General features: G+C 47.7%; 1 protein-coding gene across 1 annotated transcript; it reads right to left on the bottom strand.

The window, feature by feature from the left end:
* Nucleotides 1-331: 331 nt before the first annotated feature.
* Nucleotides 332-12,513, bottom strand: LOC308502488 (keratin, type II cuticular Hb5-like; the record flags this gene model as incomplete). The annotated part of the gene is made up of 9 exons (XM_081060340.1): nucleotides 332-483; nucleotides 1,196-1,227; nucleotides 3,950-4,170; nucleotides 7,109-7,234; nucleotides 7,481-7,645; nucleotides 8,337-8,432; nucleotides 9,445-9,505; nucleotides 10,962-11,170; nucleotides 12,091-12,513. The coding sequence occupies 9 exons, from the start codon at nucleotides 12,511-12,513 to the stop codon at nucleotides 332-334; spliced, it is 1,485 nt and encodes a 494-aa protein (XP_080916466.1).
* Nucleotides 12,514-14,929: the final 2,416 nt, after the last annotated feature.

Genomic DNA, 14,929 nt, shown 5'->3' with positions numbered 1-14,929 from the left:
TGGCACAGGGTCGGTCAGTACTTAGTAAGTGTTTGCCAGGCTGAAGTTACTTGGGGAAGAAAGTGACTACGCAGTTTATATCAAAAAGGTTTTTCATCCCTTTCCTGCACCACAGGGAGGGAAGAATAAATGGAAGTGGCAGTAATGCCAAACCCAGGGTTTGCGCTCAAAGTGTAAATCACAACTCCAGTAAGGAGGAAGGTGGAGAGTTAGTCTGGGATCTGAGGAAGGGGAAATTACTAAACTAACGTTTGGGTCTGAGGGAGATTTTCCCCTCCTGCTCGCCACCCTCACCTCATCAGACCTCATCCATCCAGAGTCCCACTTCCGGCTAGGCAAACCGCACAGATCTCGCACTGGAGCAGGCCCCCACTGCAGAGGCGGAGCGGAGGGCCCCACTGCTGATGACCACACCCCCCAGGCCACCAGGGATGGTGGAACTGAGGTCCCCGCAGACCACGCCGCCCTGGGAACGACTCACACCTGCAGATGGAGACACCAGGTCAGAATTCTCTTCCATCTTACACATACTGTGGCCCAGAATGTTTTAAAACTCATAATTCACTCTCTTCACACTCCAAGGGACCCGCAGCATGAATCTTTTGAACTGCAGGCAAATCTAAACCCATTGTCATCTGCTTTCGGAAGGAATGTGGTTAGCAAAGTGGACACCTAACTCTGCCTGAACCGATGTTGAAATGTGTATATACACTCTATGAGCGAAATCTGAGGGAGGAATCCTCTACAAATATGGTTGTTGGAAAGATGACAGGAATAGACAGACACTTAGCCTAGGGGCAGTGTACATATTAGACTATTAAAGATAAAAATTTTAAGGGTTGCCTGCGGTGGCCTCAAATGATCAGAATAGATATCTAGTGTTCCTTCTTATTAAAACATTGTACCACTTGAGGACTATTCTGTGTGTTATTGAAAGACAGGTTATTTTCAGAGACAATAAGGGGGCGGGGGAGATGCAGAACTTGTCACATTCATTAGCTTAGGATTCATGGGTGTTCCAGATGGCTCCATGTAGGGACCAAATATTTTGACCACCCGTTTGTCCAGATCTCAGAGACCTCACTTACTACCTCCCTCATCCATGGACAGAGAAGTTCAGCCACCGGTAAGAAGCAACCTATTATTAAGACTATTGACACCCAGAGAACCCTGCCCCCATACACTCCCAACTTACACACGTTGACAGAGCCCACGCCTTCACACAGCCTGCAGGGGAGAGGAGAGAGTGAGCATTAGAATCAAGTTCCCCTGCCCTTGCAGCAGGTCTGTTGTTCCTCCTAAAGGAGGGGAGAGACGATGCAGGGCTGAGGGCGTGCTGCCCACCTACTACACGCAGCGTCAGTCCTGGCTCTGCGCCCTGGGTTCCCACAAGAACAGAGGAGTGTTAGGTTGCAGGATCCAAAACACCATCTTATGACTCGTTTGCTTCTCGGCCATGGATACTTGATGGACTGGAAAGGTGGAGAGGGGGTGCAGTGGGGGTCAGCCTCCTTGTCCCTTGGAGGGAAATTCCAGCCAAGCTACAGAACAGGCGATGGGATCAGTTACTGCCGAACTGGTCACCTCTGGGTAGGAAAAAGCTTGCCTATCGTCCAAATTGATCCATTTTTATCCTACAATTTTAAATGCTGTCCCAGTTATCAACCTGACTTGATAAATGCAGAGGAAGCCTGGAAGGTGTGGTAGTTAAGAGCCTGGATTCTGGATCCAGGTCAGCAGGGCTCAAATCTGGCTGAGCCCCTTCTAGCTAGGTGACCGTGAGAAGTCACCTAAACTTTCTATGCCTCAATTTCCCCAGTCATGAAATGGGGATGATAATATCCACCTCCTAGGGTTGTTGTAAGCTCTATATGTAAAGTGTCTACAGACAGAAGCCGGCACATAATAAATCCAATTAATAGTTTGCTATTAACATTATAAGTGTCTCATTAACGATGAGACATTTCTACCTCCACAATGAGCTCTTCATAAATGCTCCCTCGTCCCTCAGAGAGACATGCACTTTCTGTTTCTATGTCTCCCCTTTTTTCTAAGCCCAGCTACAAACCTTTTCCTCCTAGGAAAGCTCTAGTCTGATTCCTTCTGCCCAACTCGGAGCCCTCCAATACTTCAAAGCTTTTCAATTAGGATATTGATTCCAGCTCACTTTCCTGCCATGTGACTCTGACTTTGCCACAGCCTTGGAATTGTGCCCTTTCAGACAATTCTAGCTAATGCCTATGGTGGTGCCTGTTGAGCTTCAATGCTGGCACCAGCTATCTCCAGGTTGAGTGATTATGGCTGCTTTTATATTCTTATTTCCTATATTTTCTAAAATAAGCATTACTTGTGTAATCCAAGTAAACATGTTAAATGCCAAGAGGGGAAGGTCTATTAAAAGGTCAGTGGCCACAGGGGCGGCCGAATGGCTCAGGTGGTTAGAGCACGAGCTCTTAACAACAAGGTTGTCGATTCAATTCCTACATGGGAGGGTGGGTTGCGCCCCCTGGAACTAAGATTGAAAACGGTGATTGGACTTGGAGCTGAGCTGCGCCCTCCACAACTAGATTGAAGGACAATGACTTGGAGCTGATGGGCCCTGGAAAAACACACCGTTCCCAACATTCTCCAATTAAAAAAAAAAAATGGTATGAATGCTGAGTGCCTCACAGGAAGCTGGGGAGTAGGTTAGGTGCTTAGCGGTGCAAAGCAGGAGAGAGCTCTGGTAGTTTCACCCAACAGCTCGAGGAAATGGACAAAAAAGTTTACCTGCTTCGGTCAGTATGTGAATCCAGCAGCATGGCCAGCAGCCCTGGGTGCCACTCATGTCATTTTTCTAAAAACAACCACGTGAATAAGGAGTTTCTGCCTCTGCCTGGGGGCGGGCCTGCCTGGAGACCCTGGATAGAGATATTCTTATTCTGATAATAACCTACTCCTACTCAGGCTTACCATGTGCTGTTAACCCGTTTGATCCTTGCAACAGCCTTAAGCAGTGGGTTTTCTGACTACCTGTTTTACAAACGGGGACACTGAGGCATAGAGGTTTGAAGCTAGTAAGTGGTACAGCTGGGATTTAAACGCAGATGGTCTGGCTCACAGCCCGTGATCTTCACTTCTAAACTCTACTCCCCTGTGTAGCCTGCTTTCCCCTGATGGGCCTCAGCTAGGAGGCAATAATAATGTGGCCGCTTTAAGGCTAGAGGCCCATGCACCATCCCACGTATAAAGCCACATTGTTCCTTCACATGCTGACTTCACCTACCCTCAGTTCTTGGCTCAATCGCTTCTCGGCCTTTTGGCTAAGATCAAGTGTGTAGTTCTTGGCTCAAACTGTCAACACAGCCTGAGGTATCTTTAAGGTTTCCCACCCCCTGAGCTCTTCTACCTCCTTTTCTGAAAAGCCTCCCTGCGATACTAACCCAGTCATCTGAAGGATTAATTTCTGCCTGCCCCTTTCTTCCCCTGCTAAGCAAGGACCCTGTGCTACTCATTTCTATTTACTGGTCCCGAATACCAGACTATCTAGGTTGATTGGTCTCCTGTCTGTGCCTCCCAAATCAAATGGCCTTTAACAAATCTTCTGAATGACTGCAGCTTTCACAACCCACTGAAATGTGATTCCAGAAACATCTCTCAGCCGACAGGGTAAAATCATGGCCTTGGAGTGAGCTTTTGGTACAACTGGAGGGGCAGCGTAAAAGGGGAAAAGATCATGAAGTGCTAGCCAGGAGACAGGTGTAATTTTAGCTTAGCCACTAACTAGCTGTGGTCTCGGACCCTCCCCTTCCCCTCCTGGGCCTCAGTTTCTCTTTCTGAAAATGGGGAAATGGCTGGACCCCATGATCTCTGGTCTTCCTCAATTTGAATCTCTCTGCCTGGGGGGTTCTAGTCCAGTGAGGTTATAGCCCTGAGTGGGAATTAGAAGTGACCCCAACCCCCTCCTCACCGGCTCTCCTCGCCCTCCAGCAGTTTGCGATAAGTGGCGATCTCCACGTCCAGGCCCAGCTTGGAGTTCATCACCTCCTGGTACTCCTTGAGCAGGCAGGCCATGTCCTGCTTGGCCTTCTGCAGGGCGGCCTCCAGCTCGGCCAGCTTGCAGCGGGCATCGCTGACGGCCGTCTCACCCTGCTGCTCAGCCTGCGCCAGGGCAACCTCCAGTTTGCAGCGCTGGGGGAAGGAGAGAAGGGAAGGAGTTTGAGAAAGGCGCAGTCTGTGGGAGCCCTGGTGTCTCCCACAGCCTTGGTCATCCTCTTTTGCCTCCATTCAAAATGGTCAACGTTTAAATTAACTCCGCAGAGAAATAATAGCCATTTGGAGATTTCTTCCTTCATTGTTGTATGCTTTATGGTAAAACTCTAGTCCATGGTGAGCCATTAGAGGGAGAAAATTAAGCACTGGAATAAGGTTAATAATATTTAGTGATACTGTCTTGCATGTGTTCACTGTTGTTAGTTTACAAGGCACTTTCACAGTTATCTTATTTGATCTTCAAGTTACTCTGTCAATTTTTCAGAATAGGCCTTGTTATTCCCCTGAGGCAGATGAAGAAACTGAGATTCAAAGAGGCTGTGACTTGACCTAAGCTACCCAATTAGTGCCACGCCCAGGTTTTCAGAGGCTACTGTACGGGGTCTTATGTTTGGCCGACTGAGATCAGCATGCCAAAAAGTTCCCATTTACAATACCCAGCATGCTGCCTACAGCTCTTCCCTTAACCCCACCTAAGAAAGCATACGGAACTCCTACAACTCAGTAGCAAAATTTACTAATAACTCCAGTTTTAAAAATGGGCTAAGGACTCGAACAGACATTTCTCCAAAGAAGACATAAACGGTCAACAGGTTATATTAAAAAATGTTCAGTACCACTGATCATCATGGAAATGCAAATCAAAACCACCATGGGATATCATCGCACACCTCTCAGGATGGCTATTATCAAAAACCCAAGACAACAAGTGTTAGTGAGGATGTGGAGAAATCGGAACCCCTTGTACACTGTTGATGGGAATGCAAAGTGGTGCAGTCACTATGGAAGATAATATGGAGGTTTCTCAAAAAATTTAAAATAAAACTACCATATGACCCAGCAATCCCACTTCGGGGTATTTACTCAAAAGAATTAAAATCAGGATCTCTAAGAGACATTAGCACTCTCATGTTTATACGAGCATTATTCACAATAGCCAAGATGTGGGAACAACCTACATGTCTCTGGAGAGATGAATGGATCAAGAAAATGTGGTGTAGATATACAATGGAATACTATTCAGCATTAAAAAGAAGGAAATTCTGCAATATGTGACAACATGCATGAACCTTGAGGACATTATGCTGAGTAAATAAGCCAGACACAGAAAGGTAAACACTACATGATTTCACTTATATGAGGTATATAAAATGTCAAATTCATAGAATCAGAGTGGAATGATGGTTGCCAGGGGCTGGGGGAGGGGCAATGGGAGGTTACTAATCAATGGACATAAAGTTTCAGTTATGCAAGATGAATAAGCTCCAGAGATCCACCACTGTTCAGCACTGTACCCGTAGTCAACAAGTTTGTTATACTTACAAATACTTACAAATTTGTTCAGAGGTTAGATCTTATGTTAAGTGTTCTTATCAAATAAAAGAATTATTTTTAAAAGCATATCAGAATGCAAGTGAGGATAACTTCTAATCTTCTCTAATTTCACTTCTAGAAAGTAAACCATTCCCGTATTTCCTTACCTCAGCTATTAATAGTAACAAATTACATCTTACACAGTGGGTGAGAACAGCTAATAGAAGAGAGAGGACAGGAATTAAACCAGGTATATGTGAAAACTCAGCATTATGGTAGAGGTCATGTCACAAGCCCGTGGGTAAAGAATGGATTACATAATACATTTTCTTACTACACATATGTAGAAATTTTTAATTAAAACCCTACTCCCTATATATAAAAAAATTAAGTTCAGATGGATTAAAGACCTAAATGTGAGAGCTAAAACTATACAATTAGTAGAGGATAAAATGTTAAGAGGATATCTTTATGACCTCAAATTTTCTTAAGTATAAACCATTAAGATAGGAATTGGTGGATTTGGCACATCCAGCCTAACTATTTCTGTTCCATAATGGACGCCAGAGCAAAGCAAACAGACAAGTGATAGATTGAGAGATTAATTGCAGCATGTACAAGTATAATTGACAAAGGGTTACAGTCTAGATACAATGGACAAGGAAATGCTGCAAATCACCATGAAGAAGACAGGAATCAATGGCAAATGATAGGAACAGGCAATTCTTAGAAGAGGAAATACAAATGAGTAGTAAGTGTGTGGAGAGACATTCAATGTAAGAAGTTAACTAGAGAAATGAAAATGTAAATAACAATTAGATTATGGTTTACACCTATTAGAGTCACAAGAATTTGAAAGTCTGAAACAGCACATGCTGTAACAGAAGCCCTCATGTACCGGCAGCGGGAATACACTGGCATAGCACTCCGTGGGTATTTATGGAAAGTAAATAAATGAGTATCTTATAACTCAACAATTCTATTTCTTGCTTTATACCTTCAAAACATCTCTCATGTAGATGCACATAGAGATGTGTATAAAAATGTTCATGACACAACTGGTTGTTGTCGCAAAGACTTTGAGGCCAACTAAATATCCATTAACAGGGCAGTGGAGAGGAAATTATGGTTTATGAATATTATAGAATTCCATACAACAGAAATAATGAAACAGATCTTTTAGAGCAACATGCATGGATTTTAAAGACATCATGCCAACTGGAAAAGGAAAGAATCAGAACCAAATTTATGGTATAATATCATTATGTAAATTTAAACTACCAAAAAGTTTATATAAATATATTTTAAAGTATATATGTGTATATATGTAAATACATGTATGAAAGAGGGACTATAAGGACATCTATTAAATGGATAGACCGATCCTTTCCTTAAAATGTTTTGTGCACTGCTGGTCCTTCAGATTCAGGTGGTTAAAAGATAAGCCCCTTCAAAGATGGCAGCCGGCCCTAAAGGTAGAAAGGAAGCAGAGAACACATCCGAAGTAGCAGGTGCGCCGAGTGGGGTCTCAGTGTTCCCCAACCTGCTGCTTGGCGTTCTCCACCTCGGCAGTCAGCCTCTGGATCGTGCGATTCAGATCACTGAGCTCATCCTTGGTTCTGCGGAGGTTCTCGCCCTGCTGGGTCACTGTGGCCTTCACCTCTTCGCACTGTGGGTTGGCAGACAAACAGCCAATGATCACAATATGGCTGGAGGGTGTGCTGGGATGTCACTGACCGCCCCGCACCCCACACCAGATTAGCCAGCCTACTACTGTTCTTCGGCAATTGCCCCACTTGCTTCTCCTACATTGAACTGATGCAGCCTTCTGAGTGCTTAGGTGCATTTCCCAGGGAAGCTCCAAGTTCATGACTATCCTCCCTGTTCAGTGGGGCAGCCCAGCCCTCCAATTCACCTTGGTTTGGTACCAGGACTCGGCCTCGGCCCGGCTGCGGCTGGCCACGTCGTCGTACTGAGCCTTGATCTCGGCCACAATCGAGTCCATGTTGAGGTCGCGGCTGTTGTCCATCTTAACCACCACCGAGGTGTCAGAGATTTGTGACTGAAGGACATAGATTTCCTGTAAAAGATGACAGCCAGTGCCCTCAGCTCCAAATCCCCTCCAACTCTTATCTCTCCAAGTAATCCAAAAAACAATTCCAACTCTGAAACTTTAAGAAGTAAATAGGAAACTACTGGCAATTCAGGAAAATTTTACGTGTAGCTTTAAGAGGAAAGGGCTGGAATTTGGACCATGGCCTCAACCCAAAGAGTAAGGTGGAATTTCATTAATGCCAAATCAGGGTCAACAAATGCAGATTTCTATGGTTCGGGACAAACTGGATTACTGTGCCTAGAGCCTAAACTCACCAGATCTGCTGTAGCTGTCTGTATAAATCCAGCCAACCAGATAATGGCCAGATTTAGAGTCCTGGCTTTTCTGATCGGGTTTTTACACTATAATTGTTATTGTAGCTGTATGCCTATATCTATATTGTCAAACCTCTACTTCCTGTTGTGCTGTACAGACAGGCAATGAATTATAGTCTTTCAAATCATTTTAAAGGAAGGACGTCATTCATTTCCATTTTGAAAGGAGGCCTGAACAAGAGAAAATCTCCCTAGTCACAAAAGGAAAGGATGTTGAGATCCTAGATAAGTAAGGAAGGGACAATTCTCCCTAGAACCAAGGAACCAGGACAGTCCACATCCCAGGAAAACCTTCCTCCATCTCCTCCCTCACTTGCCCTTCCAGAGATGGGGAGACTCACCTCTTCATAAAGGGCCTGCGAGAAGTGCATCTCCTCCTTCAGTGCCTCCACGTTGGCCGCGAGGTCGGCCTTGCGCAGGTACGCGCCATCTACATCCTGGTGGAGAAGACAGGAGAGAGTGGGGGCACGGGGACATTCAGTGCCCCTTGGACCTCTGCCACCTCCTGGCCTACTCTCTTTGTCCCTCAACCATCCAACCTGCAATTACAAATCTAACCTGGACTTCTCGTCCTCACTTCAGGGTCCCTCTAGGAGGAGTGGGGCCTTTTTATCTGTCCCTGATATTACTTCCCATCACATAAGCATCAGTGGGACCCCTTGGGGTAGGAAGTGGAGAGAAGTCTGCTCCCTGCAAGCTGTTTTCCAGTTCCTCCAGAATTGAGGATTTTGCTGAATCAGATAGCCTAATATCACAGCCCAAAACATCAGGCTGCTGCTAAGCCAAACTGGCCCACGGAGCGTGACCGTGATGTGGCCACAGAGCCACGAGTGCACCTCCTCCTCATGTCCTTGGCACCCAGGTCAGGTAACACCCAACACCCAGGTAGCTGACTCTCCTGCCTGAGACCTAGGTCGCACCTCTATTGGCAGATTTGTTACCAGCCCTCTCTCCATTTCGTGATTACTCACAAATAAGCTGGCTGGTAAGCACATTATTTGTGAAAAAGCATTAGTAGACACTTCAACTTACCAATTTGAAACCAAAGGGAAATCATTAGTAGTTTTTGCCTCATCTGCAAGTGCACTGAATGAGGGCCACAGCTAACAGAGTCACTAGCAAACTGAGCATCAACACATCCCGATGTGGGAGACAATGTCCACTTGAGAGTGAAACAGATTTCAAAGTGACCATTTCAGCCAATCGGGAAGTTTCCAAGTAACCAAACAGTAGTCGGATGCGGTTCTCTTGATCAGAAGCCTCCCTCAGCAGTCTCGGTTCCTGTACGTGGGCCACGATGGCTTCCAAAGCCAGACCCACCTCCATTTGCCAGGGGACTGGAGTGTCCTGCCACCACAACTAGACTGCTGTGGCCTTGGCCAGATGCCCAGTCTCAGAGCATCCAGCAGCCAAGAGTTAATCGTTCGCCGTGTGGGAAGAGTCACTCACCTTCTTCAGCACCACAAATTCGTTCTCAGCTGTGGCCCTGAGGACGACTTCTTCTTCATACCTGAGGGGAGAGAACACAGGTGGAAGGGCCCCATGGGCTGAAGACCAAGGGCTGGCCAGCGAGTCCTAGAGTTTCAAGACTCCCTGGTTCTGCCCTTGACTTTCCCGGTGCCTTGGGAGAAGAGGCTTGGCTTCTGTGGACTTCTACTCCTCAGCCACAAAGAACCCACCAAAGGACAGTGGACATAGAGTCCAAGTCCCTGATTTCTTGTCCACGCTTGGAAGTGAAGACCCTGCAAACCCTCAGGCAAGCCATTGACTCTCTCTGCATCTTGGGTTAACATGCCTGGTGTGCAGTAAGGCACTCAGTAAGGCTGTGGGATGACTAGAAGACAGATATTCCAGGGGCCCGTCCACCCTAAAATTGTACAAAACGTAAAGCCCTCCCCATGATATTCCTTGAAGCCCTCCCCATGATATTCTGTGCCCCCTGCCCCAACATCCAACGCCTTCAAATCCTGGAAGCCACTCACTTTGCCTGGACTGCTAGGGGGCACTTCCACAGCCCTCCCCAGCCTGGTTGCTCTCTTGCTCTTGGCCGTGAGATCGGAGCCCTGCCCCAGCCAACAAGAGAGACCAGAGTTCACAGAGCACCGTTTTCACAACATTGTAATTACAGTGTAATTTGGGCTGCTATAAAGTCTGAGCTCTGTAATTACCAGCCCTCACACCCCCAGAGTGGGAGACAGACTTTATACCTGCAGACAGAATCGTGTCTGCATTTTCACCCCCCCAAGGAAAGTGAAAACCCATTGCTGGGTCCATCTGGATGGTCAAACCTGATCTTCCAAGACCAGAATTCTAATTACTTCCAATTAGAATTACAAGGACTGATAAGGTCAAAATCACCCTTCACTCTGTGTGTATCTACCAGATAAAGCGGGACAAGTGAACAGTGATCCAGGGAGTAAAACTAGGTAATGGCCAAACTAAACAGGTCAGGTGAAAATAAAAGATTTCCATGGACCTTTGAATTGTAGAGCCTTGCAGAACAAGAGCCTGATGATTTATCTTCAGTGTAAATAAAGGTGTCATAAGATACCTTGAATGGCATCAGCCTGATCATTTTCAAGCTTTCTCTTCCAGGAACTTTCCTTCCCACCCATCCTGGCACCAACTACTCTCAAGTTCTGCTATTCGTCCCTATTGATCTTGGTTCTCCTGTTTCATTTATTCTCTCTCCATCTCTCGGTCATTTCAGTCTGTGCCCTGGGTGTGTGTCCCACCCCTCTAAATCTGGGAGCTCTCTTTCTCTCCAAATCTTTTCCCAGTCCTCAGGATGGGCCTGAAAGAGCTGGGAACCGAAACAAGATGGAGCAGACTGATAAAGCCATTCATCTGATTGGTAGCCTGGAGTAACCCTGACCTTTAGCCATGTCTGCCTCCAGGATAGTTGTACGGACTGAGCCAAGACCTATCCCACTTCCATAACCACCGCCACTCCTGGCCACACTCACTTCTTCTTGTAGCCCTCCATCACCTCCTGCATGTGGTTCAGCTCCGAGGCCAGCCTCCCGCTGTCAGCCTCCGCACACTCGGCCTCCCGCCTCAGCGTCTCGAGGTAGCCATTGAACAGCGGCTCCAGGTTGCTCTCACAGCAGCGCTGGTTCTGGTAGAACTGCCACTTGGTCTCCAGCAGCTTGTTCTGCTGCTCCAGGAAGCGCACCTGCCGCCCAGGGAGGGGGGAAAAGACTCAGGGGAGTCTTTGTAAACAGCGTGTTAAGAATGGGCATAGAGCCCCTTCACTTGCAGATATGCCTATTTCTGATGGAGGTGTTTGTGTGAGAACAAAGCTCCCCACCCACATCACCCAGTGTGCACCTTCTGGGTGTAAATGTGTACACCACTCGGCCCTGGAAGGTGAGCCTTTCCTCCCTTGGACCACAGTGGCTGTTCTCCCCCAAAGATCAGATTGCGGGCTCTCAGAACGGGTATCACTGGGTTAAAGGAAACCAGAGCTGTATATCCAACCAGAAGGAGGGCTCAGAAACTGCAACATCAGAAAAGCGTGATTCAACAGCCCCTCCATGGACCTCCCTTAAGTTTCTCAGCTCACTTCCTTTCGTTTATATAAATGTTGGGTGGAAGAGAGCACCCAGGGCAGAAGTGCTGGGAATTCACAGCCTTCCTATGATGTCCCCACCAGGAAGGAGCAGGAAAGGAGCTTCTGGCCCCGACTTCTCCTGGCTCCCCTCTCCGTGCTGGGGATGGCAGCACCTCCTCCGGGGGGGGGATGGGGGTGCAGATCCCAGCCTAAGCCGAGATGTCCACCCCATCCACCCCACGAGCTGTGTGATGGCTGAGATCCAGAGGATGGGACCTCACACACACATTCACTTCTTGCTGGGCAGGGAAATGCAGCAGCAATAAACCTTCCTGTTCTGGATGGTGGTTTCACATCCGTTTTGCATTTGACTCTCACAGCAACATTTGAAAACCAAGACCCTGCTTCAGTCACATTCTCGAGGCCACATGCTAATCAGTAGCAGGGCTGGGACCCCAAGAATCTGAACCCAGCCCATCACTGGGTTCTGAGTCCCTTGTCCATTCCTAAGCCACAGCCCAGGGGACAATCGACACACCCACCTTGTCGATGAAGGCGGCAAACTTGTTGTTAAGACACTTGATCTGCTCCTTCTCCTCATGCTTCACGCACTGCGCGTTGGGGTCGATCTCCAGGTTGAGGGGCGTGAGCAGGCTCTCGTTGACAGACACGGTGGTGATGCAGGGCGGGCTGGGCCCACAAAGGCCTCCTGCTCGGTAGCCAAAGCTGCCCCCACTGCGTAGCGGCCGTGCACAACTCACCGCGATCCGTGGGGACCCAACTGTACACAGGCTTCGGCTGCCAAAGCCCCCGAGGTGCCTGGAGCCCGGCCCCCCAGGACTGCCCCCGCGGTAGGCCACGGCACTGGCACAGCTGCGAGCCCCTGGCTTGGGCATGACAGCGGAGTATGAGCTGAAATTCCTGACCCCATAGCCAGAGCTGATGCGGTGGGAAGGGCTTGCCATGCCTCTGCTCTGCAGGGCAGTGCCAGCGAAAGTGTAGGAGACTGAAGGACACTGCCACTTCTCACCCCAGAGAACTGTTAGTGTTCTTTTATAGGGCAGACGATGGGCTCCCCACCACATGAAAGGCAGGAGAAAGTTATTAATGTGTTTATGAGCATGGGAATCATCTCCAGGGGAGCACTGAAAAGGAAAGCTGAGACTTGTCACCTTTAATAGCATACCAAGGAGACCCTGCATCCCAATAAACCTGTCCCCTGCCCGTTCAACCACACAAGCCTGGACATATCTATTATCCCACATAGGCAAGTGGAGGCCTGGGCCCACACATTCCTGAGACTGGAAGGGTCCCATGTGCTACCAAGGTTTCATTGGCCCGTCGTTCCAGGCAGAGCCCGTGTTTCCCGTCTAAGGCTGCAAGGATACCTGGCTCATCTCCTAGGTAAGCATGTGGACTGAGCCCCTTCAAGCCTTGCCCCGTTATTGGTCTGAACTACATTGCGTCTTACAGTACAGTCATTGCAGTTGGTACTTCCCCCTGGAATCAGAAATCATACCTTATCTACTTTTATATTCCTCATGACAACCAGCACATATTAGGTTCTCAGGAAGCCTTGCTTGAATCGAATAGACTGGACACAAAGGGAATGGCCAATATCTGGAGAGATGTTTCATCTAATCCACAAATATTAGTGGACCCTCCACCATGTGCCAGGCCCAGCAGCTGGCCTGGAGGAGGTGCCTTCATTCACAGGCAAGTGCTGAGGTTTCACCAGAGCAAGTCACGAATCTAGATGCTGGAGGAAATCAAGCTGGGTGGGCAGAGTTTTTCCTTGAGGAAACTGGGTCTCATGGGGAGACTAGACACAGGCAGAAAAGAGGAAAAGACTACTGATCAGGTATAGGGAGTGCTCATGGCTGACCACAGAAGCACAACTCCTACAGTAGCTCTCACTGGTAGGGGAGAGTTGAGTGCAGGAAGGTGAGAGAGCTCCTCGATGCTGGATATGCAAAGTAAGGCAAGCAAAATAGAAACTGAATTGAAAACTGAAGCTCTGCAAGGGGCCTGCCTCACACGGGTCTCTATCTGTTTCTTTCCATCATTCCACAAGTATTTCTGGAGTACCTACTATGTGCCAGGTATCTTTCTATGAACTTGGGATACATCAGTGAATAAAACTAAGCTATATACTTTTGTGGGTTTCCATTCCACTGCGAGATGTCAACAAATAAACTTAATAAATGAGTAGGCTATGTGTTAGGTGGTGATAAGTATTATGGGAAGAACAAATGGAACAGGATAAGGAAACTCGAGAGAGCTAGAAGAAAGGTAAGGTCCAACTTTAACAGGGTGGTCCACGTGGGTTGCACTGAGAAGGTGACAGTGAGCAAAGATTTCGAGGAAGTAAAGGGACGAGCCATGTGAGCAGAGGACCAGGCCTGGTGTGTTCTCACCAGGAGCCAGGAAGGCCCTGTGGTGTGAGTAGTGAGAGCAAAGGAGTGAGTTCAGAACATACAGGGAGGGACAGGGTCACTGCGGATCAGGTAGGGCCAGCGGGCCATATGAGGATGCAGGCTCCGCTGAGTGCAGTGAGGAGATTCAGGGGGCTGTGCGCAGAGGAGAGACGTGACCTGACCAGGTACATGATCAGTGATGTGATGCCTGCCTGGAAAATAGACTGTAAGGAAGGCAACGGTGAAAGGAAAGGAAAGGAAAGGGCCAAGGAGGGTCTCGCAGTAATCCCAGGGAGATGACGGAAGCTCATGCCAGCCGGGAAGGCCGCCCTGGACAGTGTGAGAAGTGGCCATCCAACTTTGGGTGGAATTGAAAAGAAAGGGCCAACTAGATTTCTTGACTGATCGGATTTGGGATATGAGAGAAGGAGAGGAGTTAAGGAGGCTTCCACACTTTCTCATGGGTTGAACTTGTCTCCACAACAAAGTAAAACCGTGGTGTAGTGAGGAAAATGCTGAGATTAATGCTGTGCCCAAACGCTGTCCTGACTTGCTGACTCTACAACCTGGTACAAGGCACCTACCCTCGCTCGTTCTCAGTGTTCTCTGTGGTACCTGCAAGGGTTGGGCCCAATGATCATCAGTATTTCCTAGGGAAGCCATGAGGGCTCCTTTTTGTTGGGAATCCTTTAGAGTCCATCATTCCACTGGGCCCACGTTAGGTACACTAAGTAGATGATTGATGATTGATAGATAGGTGGATGGATGGGTGGGTGGATGGATGGATGGATGGATGGATGGATGGATGGATGGATGGATGGATGGACGGACGGATGGACGGATGGATGGATGGATGGATAGCTAGACAGACAAATGCATAGATACATAAATGATGGCAGATACATAAATAGACACATACATACATACATAGACACATATCACTTCATCAATTCTCAGCACCACA

The sequence above is a fragment of the Rhinolophus hipposideros genome (assembly GCF_964194185.1).
Source record: "Rhinolophus hipposideros genome assembly, chromosome: 9".
NCBI lineage: Eukaryota > Metazoa > Chordata > Mammalia > Chiroptera > Rhinolophidae > Rhinolophus > Rhinolophus hipposideros.
The sequence above is the reverse complement of the archived record's forward strand: the minus strand, read 5'-3'. Positions and strand labels throughout refer to the sequence as shown.